Source organism: Apium graveolens, chromosome 10 (assembly GCF_009905375.1).
Source record: "Apium graveolens cultivar Ventura chromosome 10, ASM990537v1, whole genome shotgun sequence".
NCBI lineage: Eukaryota > Viridiplantae > Streptophyta > Magnoliopsida > Apiales > Apiaceae > Apium > Apium graveolens.
The window spans coordinates 171,852,633-171,872,368 of record NC_133656.1 but is presented as its reverse complement, the minus strand read 5'-3'; the positions used below and the strand labels follow the sequence as shown (position 1 = coordinate 171,872,368).

General features: G+C 31.6%; 2 protein-coding genes across 2 annotated transcripts; one reads left to right on the top strand and one right to left on the bottom strand.

Annotated features, from left to right (window-relative positions):
• The first annotated feature begins 6,142 nt into the window (after positions 1-6,142).
• Positions 6,143-7,176, top strand: LOC141693686 (WUSCHEL-related homeobox 5). Its single transcript, XM_074498840.1, has 2 exons — positions 6,143-6,588; positions 6,778-7,176. The coding sequence occupies exons 1-2, from the start codon at positions 6,264-6,266 to the stop codon at positions 6,999-7,001; spliced, it is 549 nt and encodes a 182-aa protein (XP_074354941.1). The 5' UTR covers positions 6,143-6,263; the 3' UTR covers positions 7,002-7,176.
• Positions 7,177-13,054: 5,878 nt separating this feature from the next.
• Positions 13,055-14,765, bottom strand: LOC141689761 (putative acetyltransferase At3g50280). Its single transcript, XM_074494148.1, has one exon. It carries the CDS (start codon positions 14,649-14,651, stop codon positions 13,188-13,190), a length of 1,464 nt encoding a protein of 487 aa, XP_074350249.1. The 5' UTR covers positions 14,652-14,765; the 3' UTR covers positions 13,055-13,187.
• Between the last annotated feature and the right edge of the window lie 4,971 nt (positions 14,766-19,736).

Here is a 19,736-nt window from a genome sequence, read left to right as displayed (position 1 = left end):
CGGAGAAATTCAACGGTGGCATTGGCTTTTCTCGCTGGCAGAAAAGGATGAAGTTGTGGTTGACTATAAAGGGTCTGTGGCCGGTTGTGGAATATGAGAAACCAGTAGTGGATCAAGAGAAGGCTGACACAGTTAAGGCTTTTGCGAAGTGGGCTGAGAAGGATGGAGTGGCTAGGGCGGCCATTCTGGAGGCACTAACAAACACTTTGTTTGATGTATATTCTTCTGATGCCTACTCTGCAAAACTCTTATGGGAGAAGCTGGACCAGACAAATAATACTGACTCACAAGGTCTAGAAAAGTATTTTGTGGCAAGATTCCTCGAGTTCAAGCTGGTGGATAATAAGTCCATGACTGAGCAGGTGCATGAGTTCGAGATGATAGTGCATGCTTTGAAGGAGTCTGGAATGAATCTCCCGGAGAAGTTCAAGGTGATGAGTGTGATTGAAAAACTCCCGAAGTCTTGGGAAGAGTTCTCTCTCTCCCTGAAAAGACAGAAAGAAGAGATCACCTGGACCAACCTTATGCTGGACATCTCGGTACAAGAACAACACAAGTCCAAACAGGGACATGTGATGCCAACTGAACACGGTACCTCGAAGGTAAACATAGCAACTGTAGGACAAAAGAGGAAGGCTTTTGCTACGAAAGCTAATAGTAATAAACCTAAGAGTGACAAGGACAAGGCCAAGAAACCCAAGGCAAATAAACCATGCTGGTCTTGTGGGCAGGTTGGGCACTGGAGTAAGGACTGCATTACGAAGAAAGCGAAGAAAACCGAGGTAGCGCAAGCAAATGTTGTGCTTGGAACCGCAAGTGGGCCTGTAGTGAACATGGTTGTTGGTGAGGCTACGGCTTCTGAAACCGACGTTGACCGGTATGTATCCTACAACCCTGTAATATTTTCTACCTATCTGTCAAATGAATGGTTGATAGATACTGGAGCTAATGTACATATTTGTGCTGATATTAGTTTATTTGTATCTTATCAACAGAGTCATAGCCTGACTGTGAAGATGGGGAATGCTAGTGTTGCTCAAGTACATGGAGTTGGAAACGTGGATCTGAAGTTCCCTTCAGGACGTATTCTATCTCTGACGAGAGTGCATCATGTTCCCAACATGCGTAGAAATATAATAAGTGGAAGCTGTTTAGTTTCTAGTGGTTTTGAAATTTCGTTCAAGTGTAATAAAGTAGTTCTTATTCACACTGGTACATTCTTTGGCAATGGTTACTTGTCAAATGGTTTATTTGTTATTAATGCGGATCCCGTTTTGGGAAATTTGAATAATAATGTTATTCCTACTATTAACTGTATTGAATCATCAGATATATGGCATGCTAGACTAGGTCATTTAAACTTTGGTGCTCTTAAGAACATGATGAACTTAGAGTTGATACCAAAACATATCATAGAAAAGAATTCTAAATGTCAAGTATGTGTGTCTGCTAAACAAATAAGGAAACCTTTTCATAACGTTGTTAGGGATTCAGACTTGTTAGATTTAGTACACACTGATATTTGTGAATTTGGTGGTGTGTTGACCAAGGACCAGTTTAGATACTTCATTACTTTTATAGATGATAGTAGTAGATACTGTTATGTTTATTTACTTAAACATAAGGATGAAGCACTTAGTAAATTCATTATATATAAAACTGAAGTAGAAAAACAAACTAGTAAGTTACTTAAAAGGTTGAGATCTGATAGAGGTGGTGAGTATACGAGTAATGCTTTTAATGAATTTTGTGTAAACAATGGTATAGTTCATGAAGTTACTCCACCATACACACCTGAGTCTAATGGGGTTGTTGAGCGAAAGAACAGAACATTTAAAGATATGATTAATAGTATGCTTATTAACTCTGGGTTGCCTAAATACATGTGGGGGGAGGCTCTAAATACGGCTTGCCATATTTTGAATAGAGTCCCTCTGAAACACATGGATAAAACACCCTTGGAGTTATGGAAAGGCAAGATGACTAGTCTTAAGTATCTTCGTGTGTGGGGGTGCCTTGCTAAGGTACTTGTTCCTGAACACAAGAGAAAGAAACTAGGTCCAAAGACTGTTGACTGTATCTTTCTGGGCTATCTTGAAACCACTACAGCTATGAGATTTTTAGTGTTAAAATCTGACATAGATGGTATAGTGGCAAACACGATTGTTGAATTTCGAGATGCGACATTCTTTGAGGATGTCTACCCTATGAAGACTGGAATACCTGAAACGACTTCTGAGGAAGATCCTACTCACACATCAAGTTCTATTCCTGATCATGTGGAAAAGATGACAAATGTGGGGGCGGAACCTAGTAGTAGCTCTAGTCCTAAGGAACTAGAGGAACCAAGGAGAAGTAAGCGTACAAAGGTAGTCAAGGATTTTGGAGGTGATTTCATCACTTACAATATCGAGGACGAACCTTTAACTTTCCGGCAAGCTATGGATTCTTCTGAGTCAAGGCACTGGAAGGGCGCTGTCAAGAGTGAAATTGACTCTATTGTTTCTAATGGAACATGGGAGTTGGTTGATCTCCCTCCTGGGTGTTCTACTATTGGGTGCAAATGGGTCTTTAAAAGGAAGTTGAACCCTGACAGCTCAATAGATAAGTACAAAGCTAGACTGGTATCTAAGGGTTTTAAGCAAAAGGAAGGAATTGATTATTTTGATACATACTCTCCGGTTGCAAGAATGGTAACAATCCGAATGCTTATAGCATTGGCTTCAGTCCATGGTCTTATCATCCATCAGATGGATGTAAAGACGGCTTTTCTTCATGGTGAACTTGAAGAAGAGATTTATATGGATCAGCCTGATGGATTTGTTGCATCAGGCAATGAAAGGAAAGTATGTAAGTTGATCAAGTCCATCTATGGCTTGAAACAAGCTCCCAGAGATTGGCATAAAAAGTTTGACGAAACTATATTGCCTTTCAGTTATAAGATTAATGAAAGTGATAAGTGTGTCTACACTAAAGTTAAAGGTAATGAGTGTGTTATTTTGTGCCTATATGTGGATGACATTTTATTGTTTGGAACTAATATTGAGATTATTAACGAGACTAAAGAATTCTTGAAAAGGCATTTTGAAATGAAGGATATGGGTGAGGCAAGTGTGATTCTTGGAATCAAACCGATTCAGTCCACTGAAGGAATAACCTTGACTCAATCTCATTATATAGAGAAATCTATACTTGAGAAATATGGTTATTCACAGTGTAGAATCGCTAGTACACCTTATGATTCGAAAGTTGCCCTTGTCAAGAATACTTCAGGAGTGCCTGTGTCTCAGTTAAGGTATTCTCAGATTATTGGGAGCTTGCAGTATCTTGCTAACTGTACTAGACCAGATATTTCATATTCTGTGTCTAAATTGGCTAGATATACAAGCTGTCCAAACAGAACTCATTGGGATGCTCTTGATAGAGTACTTAGATATCTAAAAGGCACAATGTACCTTAGTTTACACTACAGGAGATTTCCTGGTGTGCTTGAAGGGTACAGTGATGCAAGTTGGATAGCTAAGAAGTCTGGTTCCAATGGAGTGACTGGATACGTGTTCACCTTGGCTGGTGGAGCAATATCCTGGAAGTCAAGCAGACAGACTATAGTTACTCGGTCTACTTTTGAGGCTGAGTTGTGTGCACTTGACACCACAGGAACGGAGGCTGAATGGTTACACGGACTTATGTCTACAATACCTGTAGTAAGCAGACCGCTTCCTGCTATTGTTATTCACTGTGATAGTCGAACAACTATCGACAAGATTAGCAGTAAAAAGCATAATACTAAAACTAAGAGACACATCCAAGTTAGACTCAAGTCTATAAGGGGTTTAGTGACTGATAGGATCATAGCTATAGAGTTCATAGGAACTCAGAATAATATAGCTGATCCTCTTACTAAAGGACTGGAACCTGCAGTGGTCCTTAAGTCAAGGTTGGGGATGGGACTGTCAACCCATCATAATTCATCAACAGTGGGAACCCAATACACATGAGAGGAGATCCCTCGAAGTGTATTCAATGGGTAATAACAAGCTGTAAGGATGAGTTGGTAGTACCTTTGCTACATAGATGATACTATAGTATCTGAGTCTATCCCCTGTAAACCTAGAAGGTACTGACACTGCCAGAAAAGCAAGAGTGTTAAAACTCTGAATGGGATCAAGTCATTTGACGAGATAGAGGCAGTATATCTCTGGAGATGCCCAGCTAAGCGAATGTAATTGTGTGGTCGCAATTAGAGGATAGGGTTAATCCTTGAAGCATTCGACGAACAGGATCGAGACATGACCATTAATGTCTCAAAGCCGTAGATTGGCACCATAACCTTTGACTTGTCGTCGTCTATGGAATATGGTTATACTAAACGGATTAAGATTCAAGGTGAAACATTCCATCTGAGTCCGATAGCCATTGAAGTAGAGGAATTAGGAGGGTTCAAACCCGGAAGGGTACCGACTCTGAAAAACAAGTCATGATGGGAAATTGATCGCATTTCTGTATGGATTTGTGGGGGATTGTTAGAAAATTAGGATTTTAGAGCTTAATTTAATTATGTTCTTGATGTTAATCCTAAAATCTAATGATTGGAAATTGTTCAATGATATTTGAACTTAAATTTTCATGTATGGTTTTAAGAATTTTCTTAATGAAATCCATATGAAATGAGAGTTGAAAGTAGCTTGGAAAAGCTTGAAAAATTTGAGAATGTTTGTCCCACATTGAAATAAATAAAGGGGGTTGTGTGCTTTATATGGTATTACCCACATGAGTAGTATACAACTACTAAGGTGTGTGATGGTCCATTGTGTTGTTGTGTGCTTCACGCGCACACACACACACGCGCGCCCCGCCACGCCACGCACCGCACCGCACCGCACCGCACCGGGTCGAAGGGCGATTTGGGCGAATGTCTCGGCGTCTCGCGTACGCGAGGCGACCTGGGCGAGGATTTTATTTATTTGAGAATTATTTTAATTCGAATTTATTTATCGGTGACTGGATTATTGGGCTGGGTACTGAAATAGGCTAAGTCACTTTGTTAGTGGGCTTAGTCTAAATATAAACTTAAGTACTGATGAATCAAATCAGAACTTAACTTAAGTTCTGATAATAATGTGGGTGTTAATGTGAAAAGCTGTTACAAATAATTTAAATTCAAAAGCTGATCAGTTTTGATTTTTTCATTAATGAATTCAAAATCTGATCAGTTTTGATTTTTTCATTAATGAAGCAGTTTAATTCAGACATTAAGTGTGTGGACAGTTTCATTTTTTCCTCTTCTATAAATAGAGGTTAAAGTGAATGTATAATATACACTACATTCTCTTCTCTTCTCTTCAACCTCTCTGCATTTCTCTCCCACAAGTCCTGAAGTGCTGATATTTTCCGGCGACTGAGGTGCTGGTCGAAGTGGAGCTTTTGTTGCTGCTGTTAACATAAACTCCGAGCTGTTTTATCCTGGTGGAGATATTGTGCGCATCTCAAACGCAGCAGGTAGGGGCAATATTCTCTTCAAGAGCAGCCAGGACTTCGAGCAAGGCCTGGTGACTCAGCTGTGATCATTTTTCTTGGCATTTTGTATCTGTGAATCTTTATTCCAGTCACTGTTAAAAGCTATGGTTTCGGGTACATCTTTCTTTCTCTCCTCGTTATTTCAGTTACTGATTTTGTTTACCTGCATGGTTTGTTTTGTTAACTGTGGTCTTGGCCTAAATTTGCTAAATTCTTTATACACTTACTTATATGTTGCTATATTTGTTAGTGATATTTACAACAGTTACTACTATCTACATAAGTGATCGAGATAGAAGGCAAATAACTGGGAAGCAGGGGAATAAAAAGTAATGGAAAAATTTAGAAGTTACTCGTTTGTGTTGTGTGCTCGCGGACCAAAACTTTGAATAGTAAGTGGCAGCTTTTGTGCATGTCTCTCCAAATGCGCGCACAGAAAACAAGAAAAAACACTGGGATCAAATCCTCAAAGTCCTCCTCTTTATCTTCCCCCTATTCCCTAAATTCAAAGCATTCTCATCACATTATCACAACCAAAACCCTTATTCTATTCCACTTATGTATATTTTAAACGATCTTACACTTCGATTATTACAAAAAGACCCTGACTCAACTTACTGAACTACTTGCCATTTTCTTCCTATAAATATAAAACACCCACACGTACTATCTTTCACTCGTCCACAGCCTCTGAAAAACAACCATAAAAAAATATTTTAAGAAATATTTCAAGTTTTTGTTTAGATATGGATGAGAGGTTTTCGATGAAAGCACGTGGTGGTGGTGGTTGCGGTGGCGGAAATAAGTGCGGGCGATGGAATCCGACTAGTGAACAGGTTAAGGTTCTGACGGATCTGTTTAGGTCAGGACTAAGGACTCCTAGTACTGATCAGATACAAAAGATATCAACACAGTTGAGCTTTTATGGAAAGATCGAGAACAAGAATGTTTTTTATTGGTTTCAAAATCATAAAGCTCGAGAAAGACAGAAACGTCGCAGGGTTTATAATATTGATGATCCTAAAGATGATGAGATCATTCATTGCAAAGACAAGATTTCCTCCATTAAACGTAAGTCTCGTCTACAATATATGAAATTCATATTAAGCTTTCTTTCATCTTCTTATATAATTAGATTTTACGAGAAATGGTAACTTGACTTGAAAAAATTATTTTGACCTAATGATTGAAGTATGAATGCTGCATATATACTTAAAGATTTATTTTTTCAAATTTAAAATGGATTTTAACATGTGACAGAATTTGGAGAAAGAAATCAGGTGGTTTCGGAGGAGCCAGAGAGAGTAATGGAGACGTTGCAGCTATTTCCTTTGAATTCATTCGACGAGTCGGAATCAGAGAAGCTGAGATTATATGCAAGCCAGTACAATAAGGAGAATGCATCAACCTTCATTTATTCATTTGGGAGAGAAATGGATAATCCATATCATCCACCACTAGATTTGCGCTTAAGCTTTGTGTAAACTGCTGTATAATTTCTTTCGATGTTGGGTAATTTGTTTGAATAGTTAAGATCTTTAAGTTTGATTAGCATGACCTGAACTAGGTTTTACTATTCGATGTTGTGGGTGAGTAGGGTTAGTTTAGTTTAGTTTAGTTTAGTTACTTGCTGGCTAGTTTAATTTGTACAAGTTCACTTTATATGAGTGTTGAAAAAATCCATGCACCGCACGTAGCTCGAGTAATTGATTTAACATGCGGGATTGAGATTTTTGATAGTACAATTCATCCGTCACTGAATCCGTGTGAGTGCTGTGTGTCACGCGCGGGCCTTAGCCCTTAAGAGTCAAGATAATGTAAGAAAAAGATGAGATTAATAGTAGCAAAAGATATAGAATTAACTGTAGTTTGGGATTCACGGTTAATAAGGTGGATTAACGAAAATTGGAACTTTTATACTATAAATGTTTAAATTTGTGATTAAATTGTTTGAACGAGAACCTCCTTTCCTCTAATTGGTTAAATAGAACTCTTTGTATCATTTTAAATTTCATTTTATTTTTATTCCAATTTTAATTTATTCATATGCTTCTCATTCACATTATGTCTATACAATTTCATTATATCAGTTGAAAAAATCACCAAGAGAGGATTCAAGCCTTATATCAGTACTTCATTAGATATTTTTGAATGAATTTAGAGAATATAGACAGTAGAGCATTTTTAACATAATTTTAGTTCACTCTTTATAAATAACATATATAATTGGCTCTAGTAATTTATTACATATTCATCTCCAACAATACTTTTTATTTTGACTTCAAAATTCATTTTTTATTATAAAAAATAATTTGAAATAATAAGAATGTAAAAGAATAAAAAGATAAAGAGAGTATAGTTGTCAATATATATTATAATATTAGTTAAGAGTGAAACTTGAGCTCTTAAAATTGAGAAAAGAGAAGATACTTTTACTGATTTTAAGTTGCACCAAGAGCCTGAACTTGTTAAAGCAACATTTTTTTTCTTCCTCATCAAATTTTGAGTTAAGAGTTAGAGTAGAGAACATGCTTTTAACTAAGAACTGTTTTTTGATGTAAAAAGTATTATATAACAAAATTCTGATGGTTTATTTTTTAGGTTAGATTCGCCACTACAAACGCTTTAATCTGAATTGACTTAAACTTAATACTCCAATTTAATTAATAACATTTATTAATAAGTGAAACACCTGTTACACATGTATTAATTTTCTTTTCACTAATTTTTGTTATCACCAACTTTAGTTTCATTACTATAATTTTTGATTATCACCTTCCTATATATCTCATACTTTTATATGTCTTGTAATTCTATTAATTTTATTTTTACTTTTATTTTACCTTTTACTTTTAATCATTATATTTCTAATTCCCTTATCTATTCTAATTGAATATATTATACTTACTGTAACAAAACGTAAATATATATATATTTTTAGCTTTTTTTGAATCATATACTTTTTTAATATAATTATTAGAATTCTATTGTAATTATAATTCTTGTTTTATAAGCAACACCGCGACCATCCTAATTCCATATATAAATAACATACTCATATTTGAAAATATATTATTTTTAGTTGTTTTGATTTAGTATAATTAGTAGAATTCTATTTTAACTATACTTCTTTATTTCTTGTTATATTGATTTCAACTCAACAATCTTATTTCTCATATGACTCAATAATATATTTTAGTGAAATAATAAATTTTTTTAATTCATATTATAATTATAATCTTTTTATTTATTATAATTAATAACTTTTATTAATAAGTGAAACACACTTTTAAGTGGTACTTTGGTTTCACCTCTTTTGGTTTGATTGAATTTTATTATAACTCTAAATGTATAATTTTTATTCTTCTTTTACTTTTATATGACTTATAGTAATATATTTATTATTTTACCAGACTTTAATTGCAATTCTTATATTGATTTCAACTCAGTAATCTTTATTTCACGTATGACTCAATAAAATATTTTAATGAATTACAAAATTTTTGAAATCGTATTATATTTATAATATTTTTATTATAATCATAACAAAAATATCGTACCTTTATTAATAGGCGAAACCCTTTTTTTAAATAGTCATAAATTTGATATGGCCCCAGATTTTGGTTTCACTCTAATCATCTTATTTCTCATACAACTCTATATTATTTTATTTTTAATGAAATAACTAAATTATTTAAATTGTATTATACTTATTCATATATATATTTCAACTCCATAATCTTATTTCTCATATGAACTCGTATTATATTTATAATATTTTTATTATAATCATAACAAAAATATCGTACATTTATTAATAGGCGAAACCCTTTTTTTAAATGGTCGTGAATTTGATATCACCTTATATTTGTTCAACCCATATTTTGGTTTCACTCTGATCATCCTATTGCTCATACAACTCTATATTATTTTATTTCCAATAAAATAACTAAATTGTTGAAATTGTATTATAATTATTCATATATTTATATTAGCTCGATAATCATATCCCTCATACGAGTCTATATAACTCTACAGTACATTTTAATGAAATAACCAAATTGTTGAAATTATATTATTATAATCTTTTTTATTATAATTCTAAAGCAAATAATATATTTATCACATATATATTACAATTTTTTTACTTTTTCTTAAAATATTTGTAATTAAAAACGTAAAATATTAAATAACTTTAATTCCCGATTTGTTCTTAACTTTATTTCACATCTAGATTCATATATTTTGTGCAGATCTAAATTGTTTTTCAATAAATTAATATGATTATTAGAATTATATTGTAATTGTATTTTTTTTAATAATCAATTATACTATAATAAATAATATATTTAGATAATAATGATAATGTGTATTTAATAATCATTTATATACTTATACGTACTAATATTTTGTTTGAACTATACACATATTTCTTATGCGTGATTAGTGCAATTAAAGTTTTAAGTTTGCTAAATACGAATGTTTAACATGCGTATCATATTAAAATAATTATAAAATATATATTTTTGACATGTTTATGTTTAGAAATATACAAAATATTCAGTTTCATATTCAGTTTCGTGATATATATTCGGTACGTGTATTACCTACATTCGTGTTTAGTGGATATATTGAGCAATTTTTTCTAACACCGGATAATTTTGGTAGATGTTTCGTGTAAAAATTAAAAATTTTAACATAACACGTGTACTATTATAATTTTTAAAAATTATTTAAATAAATTAACTTGAACTTGCTCAGCACCGTTATGGACTAGTTCTACTAATGTTAATATGTGTGCTCTTCTGTCTTCACGGGAAACAAAGATGTAATGCGTGTGCGGCAAAAATAAACCAATTAACTTGCTAAATTAGTAAAACTGATCGTGATAACATTAGGGTTGCAATAAAAGCCCATATTCTTATGGGCCGAATAGATTGGATCTTCCTTTTTATCTTTTGCGTTTAGGTGCTAGTATTTAAAAAAATTGTTCGAACTTATTAAAAAGATTATTATCCAACTCTTAAATATGTAGGATTCGAAATCGGTTTAAATGATGTTGCAAATCATTTTATGTATATTATGTACTTCCTACTAGATTACCCGCACGGATTCAGATCAAAATATCAATATTAAATAATGATTATAGAAATTTATTTTAAATTTTTATTAAAATATATAATAAATAAAATTATACGATTGTTGTAATTTTTCTTTTTAATTATATATAGTTTTCATTAACTCAAATCTTATTAGAATAACAAACTCAACGTTATTACGTATCTGTTGTTTAAAAAGACATGACTAATATTTAACATCGAAAATTTAATCAAGCAATGAGCAGTACGATTGACGAATAATTTAATAAAAAATAAAATTAAGATTACTAAGTAATTGCATATTAAATTTCTTATTATTAGTTGAATTTTTATTTTTATATAGTTTGTGATTTCATAATTTTTTCTAATAAAATATTCATTATGTATGTATAATTTGGCATTTGGTGTTAAAATAAAATTCTATAGGTATGAATCTAGAAATTACAATATATATACGATTCCGTTTATATAAAAACAATATAAATATATGGTATACAAGAATCAAAAAATGGGTAAATTATTACATATAGAATTATAAGTAATACAGGAATAAAAAAAGAATAAAAATGGTATATTTAGAGATATAGTAAGATTTAAAAAGGGGTAAAATCAAAAGTGCGTAAAACCAAAAATGGGCGAAACCAAAGTATCCCTTAAAAGATTGTTTCATTATTAATTAATAATAAAAATGTATAAAGGATTCCATTTTATTATTTTAATAAAAAATAAAAAAAAATTCTACGAAAAATAGAAATATCGTAATTATAACAAGATTTCAATATATATTTTGTTAAAAAAACAACATAGAACTTTACATGAAAAAGAAATATTGGGGTGAAACCAAAATACGGAGTAACCAAACTGAAATTAAACCAAGTACCCTATCAAGTACACAATTTTATTATTTTCTAATGGTGAAACCAAAATACAGTTTTTAGAATATTCATATCATTTTATTAAAATGGAATTCTACCAACAAATTAAAAAAAAAATCTAAATTAAAAGATTCCAATTTAAACACATGGCCTATTTACTTGGTTGTGTTTTATATTTTCTGGAACCTATTTAGTTGGACCAATTTATGAACTTATTTATTTTAAAATATAATTAAAAATAGTATTCAATAAAAAAATAAAAAATCATGACTTATAAAATTGAAAAAATGAGTAAAAATAGTACCTATAGAATTATAAGTCATATAGCAAAAAAATGATAAAAATAATATACTTAGAGTTATAACATAAATCATAAAAGATGAAACCAAAAGGTAGTGAAAATAAAAAATAAGTGAAAATAAAGTATCACTTAAAAATAGGTTTCATTTATTAATAAAGAAAAACGTGTAAAAATAATATATATAGAATTATAAGTCATATATGAATAAAAAAAGGATAAATATAATATACTTAGAATTATAACATGAATCATATAAGTTGAAAACAAAAGGTGATAAAAACAAAAAATAAGTGAAGCCAAAGTATCACTTAAAAAGTTTATTAATAAAGAAAAACGGGTAAAAATAATACTATATAAAATTATAAGTTATATAGAAATAAAAAAAAAGATAAATATAATACACTTGGAGTTATAGCATGAATCGTAAAAGATGAAACCAAAAAATGGTAGAACCAAAGGAAAACAAAGTATCATATAAAAAGAATTAAAAACCCAAATTTAAAGTACCATTTAAAGAAAAACGGGTAAACATAATATATATAAAATTAAAAGTCATATAGGAATAAAAATAATATATTTAGAGTTATAACATGAATTATAAAAAATGAAATAAAAAAATGATGGTACCAAAAAATAAATGAACACTTAAAAAGAGTTTTTGCTTATTAATTAATTTCTCAAGATTATTTGATTGATGAAAAAATATCCGGATGAATGAATTAAGAAAAGTCAATGGGAATGCATCATGTATTACGTGATGGCTTAAATGCTCATTCGTCATTGTCTTCGATTACTCCGGTTACCTACATACGTCTACAAATATTTATGTCATTCTTGTTCTACCCTTATTGTAGAAATTGCTTCAACATCAACACTCACCAAAGTTGGGGGCACACACAACTGATTCGTAATTTCTTATACTAATATCTTTACAGCCCCCATCCATTAGATGTAACCAAATCTTCTGCACTTTTACATCCCCCTCCTCCTGTTAACTGTCAGCGTCCCCTTTTATCTATAAAAACAAATATTCCCAAAACTTACATAGAATCGCAACAAATTTACTCCATTACAGAACTCCGAAACAAAATTATTTGTACAACTACAATTCACAAGCTCAAGTGGTAAATATTTATCTCTTGTCATTAAAAAAACACAAAACTCTTAAAAAAGTCATAACACCACTGTTCAATAACTTAGTGAATCGACTCTTGTACTTGAAAACTAAAACTGAAAATATTGTAGAATAAATATTACGGGCGATAACAGTCTTGTTTTGTTATAAAAAGTTAAAGGCTAATCAATTCGAGAAATTACAAATGAGAAAGCATAATCAGTTTAACTAGAAATACAAACTATGTCCACAGACTCAAGTTACGGTACAAAATCGAAATACTAACAGCCCGAAACAAATTGCATAAATTCCGAATCCGACTCGAGTCCAGCCATTGTTTCAGGTGCCAAAACCACCTCCAAATCCACACTTCCACCACCTTCCCTACCAGGAAATGCTGAAATCTTTCCATCAAATTTATTAGCCTTCCCACTTCGAACTGCAATTGGCTTCCCCCACCCGAAATCATTGTCGTACATTGGGAACCGAGGTGAACTCCCCATTGTGATCATCGCGCCATCGAAGTTTCCCAATGGGAAACACCGTGGATCCTTCTCCCAATTGTTAACAAAACTCCTCACCATTTCATCATCATGAGCCTTCACATTCTTGTTCAGCTGCTCAGCACACCAGCGCAAATCACGTGACAACACCTCCCCAGCAGGCGCATAAGTAGGAATACTCTGTATTGCGTTCCCGAAGTAATAAGGATGAAGCTTCGGCTCAAGCCTGTGCCTGCAATTCACTGCCATCCTAAACGTTGTCGTTTTTGTCGCGGGGAATTTACGAGCACGTGTTACAGCTCGCCACAGCAGAGCACACAGGGATTGAAAAGATGAAATCTCAACCGTCGGATCACTCATTTCAGTCTTCGTTACTCCGTTAATTCCAAGCCAATTCACAATCATTGACGTTATCTTCTTATTCATAGGATCATTACTCTGTTTCGCCATCAATTCAACAGAGTCAATTCCTCCGTTACTAAACAAACTCCATTTTTTATTATTAACCTTTTCTTTCAGCTTAAGAATTGATTCTCTGCTAAAACTAAAAATCCTCTCCTTCAACGGAGCGTGGACGTCGAAAGTCACTTTAAGTCCACCCTCGGGAATTTTCAGAATTGCAGGAGAAATAATGACAGAGTCACGCGAAAAATCAGGCTGTTTCGACATTTTTCTAGCTCCTCTGTTACAAACTTCAGCAAACGTGTTGAAGAAGTTCCATAAGGAAGTCCCGTCAATAACAGCGTGATTAACAGAACAACCGATAAAAATACCATCATATAACTCCGTAACTTGGACAGCTAGAATAGGCCTAAAATGGCCTTCATAGCTAACAACACCGTCGAAAGCAAAGAACTGTTTGACAGAATCAGGGACATGGACAGGGGACAAAATGTCCCTGACCGAAACATTAGTTGTACTGGCGTGGATAAAATCCGCGCCAGCATCGTTACATGAAATGTAAACGTAACCGTTTTGGTCAGTTGTTAGACGACCAGCAAGTGCAGGGAAATGAGTAAGAGTTTTGGAGAGACCGTGTTTGAGGAGAGTGATCAGGTCAGAGATAGGCACGTGAGGTGGAGCGAACAAGCAACCTTTCTGGATGTAATGACAGGAGAGCATAGGAAGATCAGACACCGATAATTTCATTAAAATTGGACTCGATTTTTGATCAGGAAAAACAGTAGTCTTCGAGATGTGAACGAGAGATTTCGAAGAATTGAGAGAAATTGAGCAAGGCATTTTGATGTTTTTAGTAACAAGGCTTGGAAACACTGTTTGTGTAATATTGGTGGGAGTTGTAAGAGAAGTGAAGAGTGAGGTGAGTGGAGATGATTGCTAAGGGGATGAGTTTATATAGGGAGATTTTTGGGGGCTGGGTTCATGCATTTGCATATGTTACAGCAGCTATATTTATTTTGGATTTTTTTATTGAGAAATGAGGATATGATATTGAGTTGACTAAAGCTTTTCCTTTTTAATTTTGTTTGGAGTACTTCAAACATTATAACATCTGGCTATGCTGACTAGGCAATCAAGTGGGGAGTGTTATTATTCTCTCAACGATCTGATATATGTGTAATTAAATTACCACCCATTTATTCTCCAAATACCTTTAAAGGAGGTTTTACGGCTGCATTCTATTAGATAGATTCTTGTAATAAGATTATTGCAGATAATACAAATATTTAAGTTTGATTCTAAAAAAATTGGCGATGCTGATTTTAGACAATCTTTGAAATTTAATGTTTTTAATTACATTTAATATCTATTAAAATCTAGTAAATATTTAATTTGGATTGTATAATATCATTTAAAATCGGATACATACGATTTTAATTAGACGATACTAAATAATTGATGTATTAAATTGAATGTAGTGTGCGTATTCAATTTAGATTGTCAAGGATTTTTCTAAAAATTCAAAATTAAGAAATAATTTATTTTATTTTGAACTGATTGATTAAAATTTCCATCAACCAAAATTCATAAAATTTTGAAGACAAAAAAAATCGGGCTTAAAGAGTATCGAACCCTGAAACAAGTGGACGACGATAGAAGATAAACTATTAATCAATTGAATTATTCAATCGTGCTCAATTTTAATACATTAAGTAATATATTTTATACATTATTCTGCCCTGGCCATTATTTTTAAGATTTTAAAGAAATTTTTATTCATATAGTATGGGCATGTTTGTATACGAGTTTATAAGTTATTGGTAGTTTATAAGCCCGTAAGTACTTATCTCGTAAGTACTTATTTCGTACTGTTTGTTGACACAACTTATAAATCGAATTAATCAAATATTCACGTAACATAACTTATGGTATTCATCTACTTATTATTTTTAAGTTATTTATTAATTTTAAATCATAAATTACTTATTTTAATATTTACCAAACATGCACTATATATGCGATGAAGGATTCAAAACAAATATTTTGAAGCGTGTGAGACTCGTATCAACTCTACATTGTAGTTTGCAAGTTTTTTTTTTTAACAAATATAACTTGTAATCTTACACATGAATATATATTTTCGCAAATTTTCGGAATTAAACGATGATATAATTTAATGACAATAGAGGATAGACTTTTTACTCACTTGAGCTCCACGAAGGTACATGAACCGTGCAAAGTTAACTATATAGCAAATGACTTTAAGATCGACAACAATTTCTTAAAATTTAAATGATATTAGTTATTATTATTTTGTTAACATATAAAGTATATGCGACCTCTATTTAAACTTGAAGTATTTTTAATTGTTCCACTCGTTTTTCAAAAAAAATTGCTTTTTTAATTGGCCTACTTATGTAATTTGGAAGTTCTAGGAACTTTTTTGGGATCGTTTAGTTCAAGATTTGGTATCAGGAGTGGTATGATGATCATGTATTATATCTGATCATGTGTTTGGTTTAGTGCTGTAATAAATATTTTTAATTAAAAATATATTAAGTCAATAATTTTAATTTAATTAAATATATTAATAATATTATTATTGTTATATTTTTAAGGTAATAGATTTATTTTAGTACTAAACATTTATATTTAATTGTTTAAATAAAAATTAAAATAGTAAAATAAAAGTTGATACTCATATCAATCTCTCATACCCACCTCCTCACTTGACTTGAGGGTTTGAGAAATTGCTATGAAATTTTATTTTTGTGAAACAAACGTCAGGTATGAGATTGGAATAGTTGAAATCCAAATATGATTTCAGAATGTGACGAAGCAACCCCTGGATTACTTAACATTTTTCTACATATATATTGATATGAAAAATTAAATTCATGACTAAGTTCACACAAGAAGACAATAAAATCGTGCACATATAATTTTTTTAACATATATCACTTATAATCTTATAAATAAATATATGTTGTAAGAAAATTTGTTGGTCGGAACGAAAATCAAATCCCGTATTTGAGACAATAAAGGATAAATTTTTAATCAGGTGAGTTATTTTTAACACCTACGACTAAAAAACTGAAAGAAGAATAGTTAATAAATACAATAAAATCAACATAGGGCCATGATTTGTGGTGAGAAAATTAAGCACGAGAATTAAGAGTCAGAGTAGCAATGTTGAAATGTAGGAAAATCCTGGTAACAGATTTTTCTGCAAATTTCTCTACATTCAGGAAAGATGAACCCTATATTTTATTCTCAGAAAAACTACCTATGCTTTTTAATATACTTCTTATCCCAACACTGAATGTTTGTTGCACGCGCCAATCCAACAGTTTGAGATTTAGGCGTGAGAGATACGCACTTAACAACATTTAAGTAAAGCATTTTATTTTAATATGAGATTAAAGTAAATGAATGACAAAGTAGATGCAAATTGCAACGGCGTTTGATACTGCTTGCAAATAGGAGACACAAGAATTCGTCCTTTTGGATTTATGTCTAATCAAAGATTTTGTTTCTTACCATTCTAATATTGGCATTATCAATATTGGATTTCGGAGGAGTTTGTATTATATGAATTTTTTACAAATTGCCTAAATTCATCATGCAAATCATTGATAAAAACAACCGGGAAACATATCTGGTGCGACTTAGATAATGTGTATAATTTATGAATTACAAGGAATGACTCTGTTCCCTGCTATGACTATGATGAGTACGAACCAAGACTAAAATAATTATTGTTCGTTTTAAAAAGATTATTAATTAGACTCGAAGGTAAATTTCTCAATATTTTCAGCATGGTTAGTGACAGCAATAACATTTTTTTTTGCTCAAAACAAAAAAATTCTTTAGCAAAATATAAAAGATGCTTCTGTGAAAAATATTTTAAACGTAAAAGTTATTGTTAGAGTAAGTAACCCTCAAATTTTTTGAATAAGTTATTTTTCAATTTTTACGGAAAGCACACGCAGATTTCATCATCAAATTTTATCAAAATTATTATTTACTTATAACTTTTTACATCAATATAAATATATATATATATATATATATATATATATATTAAAACAATTATTAAACAGTCATCTAATTTATCTAATATAACACTTTAATCACCAACACTTTCTATAATATCGCATCAATTTTTAACTGCAAATGCCATAATACCAAACAGAGGAGTCACCTGTGTTATAATAATAGAATTCTTCCTACAAATTTTAGCCGGGAAATTCAATCTGGGATCCCCTAGGCCCTAGGCTCCCCACCGCTCTAAATTAAAATTTCAAAGCATTTAATAAAATAAATATAGATAAGTATTTTTTTGCGACTTCTACTATTTCATGAAAATATTTGAAAAGGTACAATTCGTGACCAAATTAGATTTTTCTGAAAAATAATTGAGTTTAATTTTTCATTGTACATGAGGTTAATTTTGGTTTCAACTTATATATTTTGTTGCAAAATACTATTAACTAATAAGGTCGTGTTTTTAAAAGTAAAACATAAAAACGTATTTTGTAATAAAAATACAAAAGAGTGATATTTTTTCAGAAAATCTCATAAATTTAACTAAATAATTTAAATCCACTGTTACATACTGGATTTTTGCTGTCATTCCCCAGATCCCTATAAAAGTCGGTTAAGAATCTCCTCCTCAAACTTGAATCTATATTCTCACAACTGTACTCTCTTAATTCACTTGCAGCTACTTGAAGTAGTATAATCCTACGAATTTGCATCCTTCCTTATGTTTAAGGCTGTCATATAAAGAAAAGTCGGTTAATTAATGATTAATAATCTAAAACAACCGCCAATTCTGATATGTCGGCGGCCGTTATTATAATACTCACAAATTCATTTTTTAATATATGATCATGTATCACATTCTTGTATAACACATGAGAATCCATGTATATGGCTTTGTAAATAATTTATGCTCGATAGGTCCGTTGCTTCTTAGTCCCTTTATAATAATCCACAATGCGCATGATAATTAAATAAATTAGGGTGGGGTTAAGAACTTGGACCTTGTCTTTTAATTGTTGCACTGCACCGTAATAGCAGGCTCCACCTGTTTGACAGTTCACAAACAACCTTCCATGCATGAACGAAATTACTATACGTACACTGTCTTCAAACAAACCTCTACACTGAAAGGGCATTGTTGCAAATTGATCCTTATTATTAGTATTCTAATAAGATCATATGAAGGGACTTCCTTAATAGTATTTCTTAATATAAATATTGTTGATAGCGTTTGGTTTGTCATGATCCTCCCTTCATCTCCCCTTCTCTTACTTTAATTATTAATAAAAAATTGTAAAATAAAAACGGAGAATGATAGAGTTTGCACGACACCTAATATATGCAAAAAATAAATATTCTTTTAAATACAAAGCTAAATAAAAATGAATGTATTGATATGTATCAGTGCGGTCAGAGGCGGATCCTATAAGGCGCAAATGGGTCATCCGTGTTAGTGTTTGTGCCGTAAAGACGACACTTTAATGTTTTAGTTAAAATATTTGGATTATTAAAGTTTATGTTCTATCAATTATTTTCTTTATAATTTATTATGTCTTAATTTACTGCGATATAAATGTTAGATTAATAAATATCCTTGAAATATGATATATATTATATATCTCTCAGTCCGTGACTTAGAAATGAGATAATGTGAATAATATCAATATTTCAAAATATCTCTAGTCGATTATTATTATGTGATAATAATAATGCATGAAAACTATTGTGTTTGTTGACTGATTATCACATCTCATTGATCATAGGTATAGCGATACTAAATTAAAAAACACAGACATATGTAAATGTACATGGTGTTGGACAGATCCAATTTGAGAATCTACATGTTTGTTGTGTCATAAGTAATTCTTACTATGATAA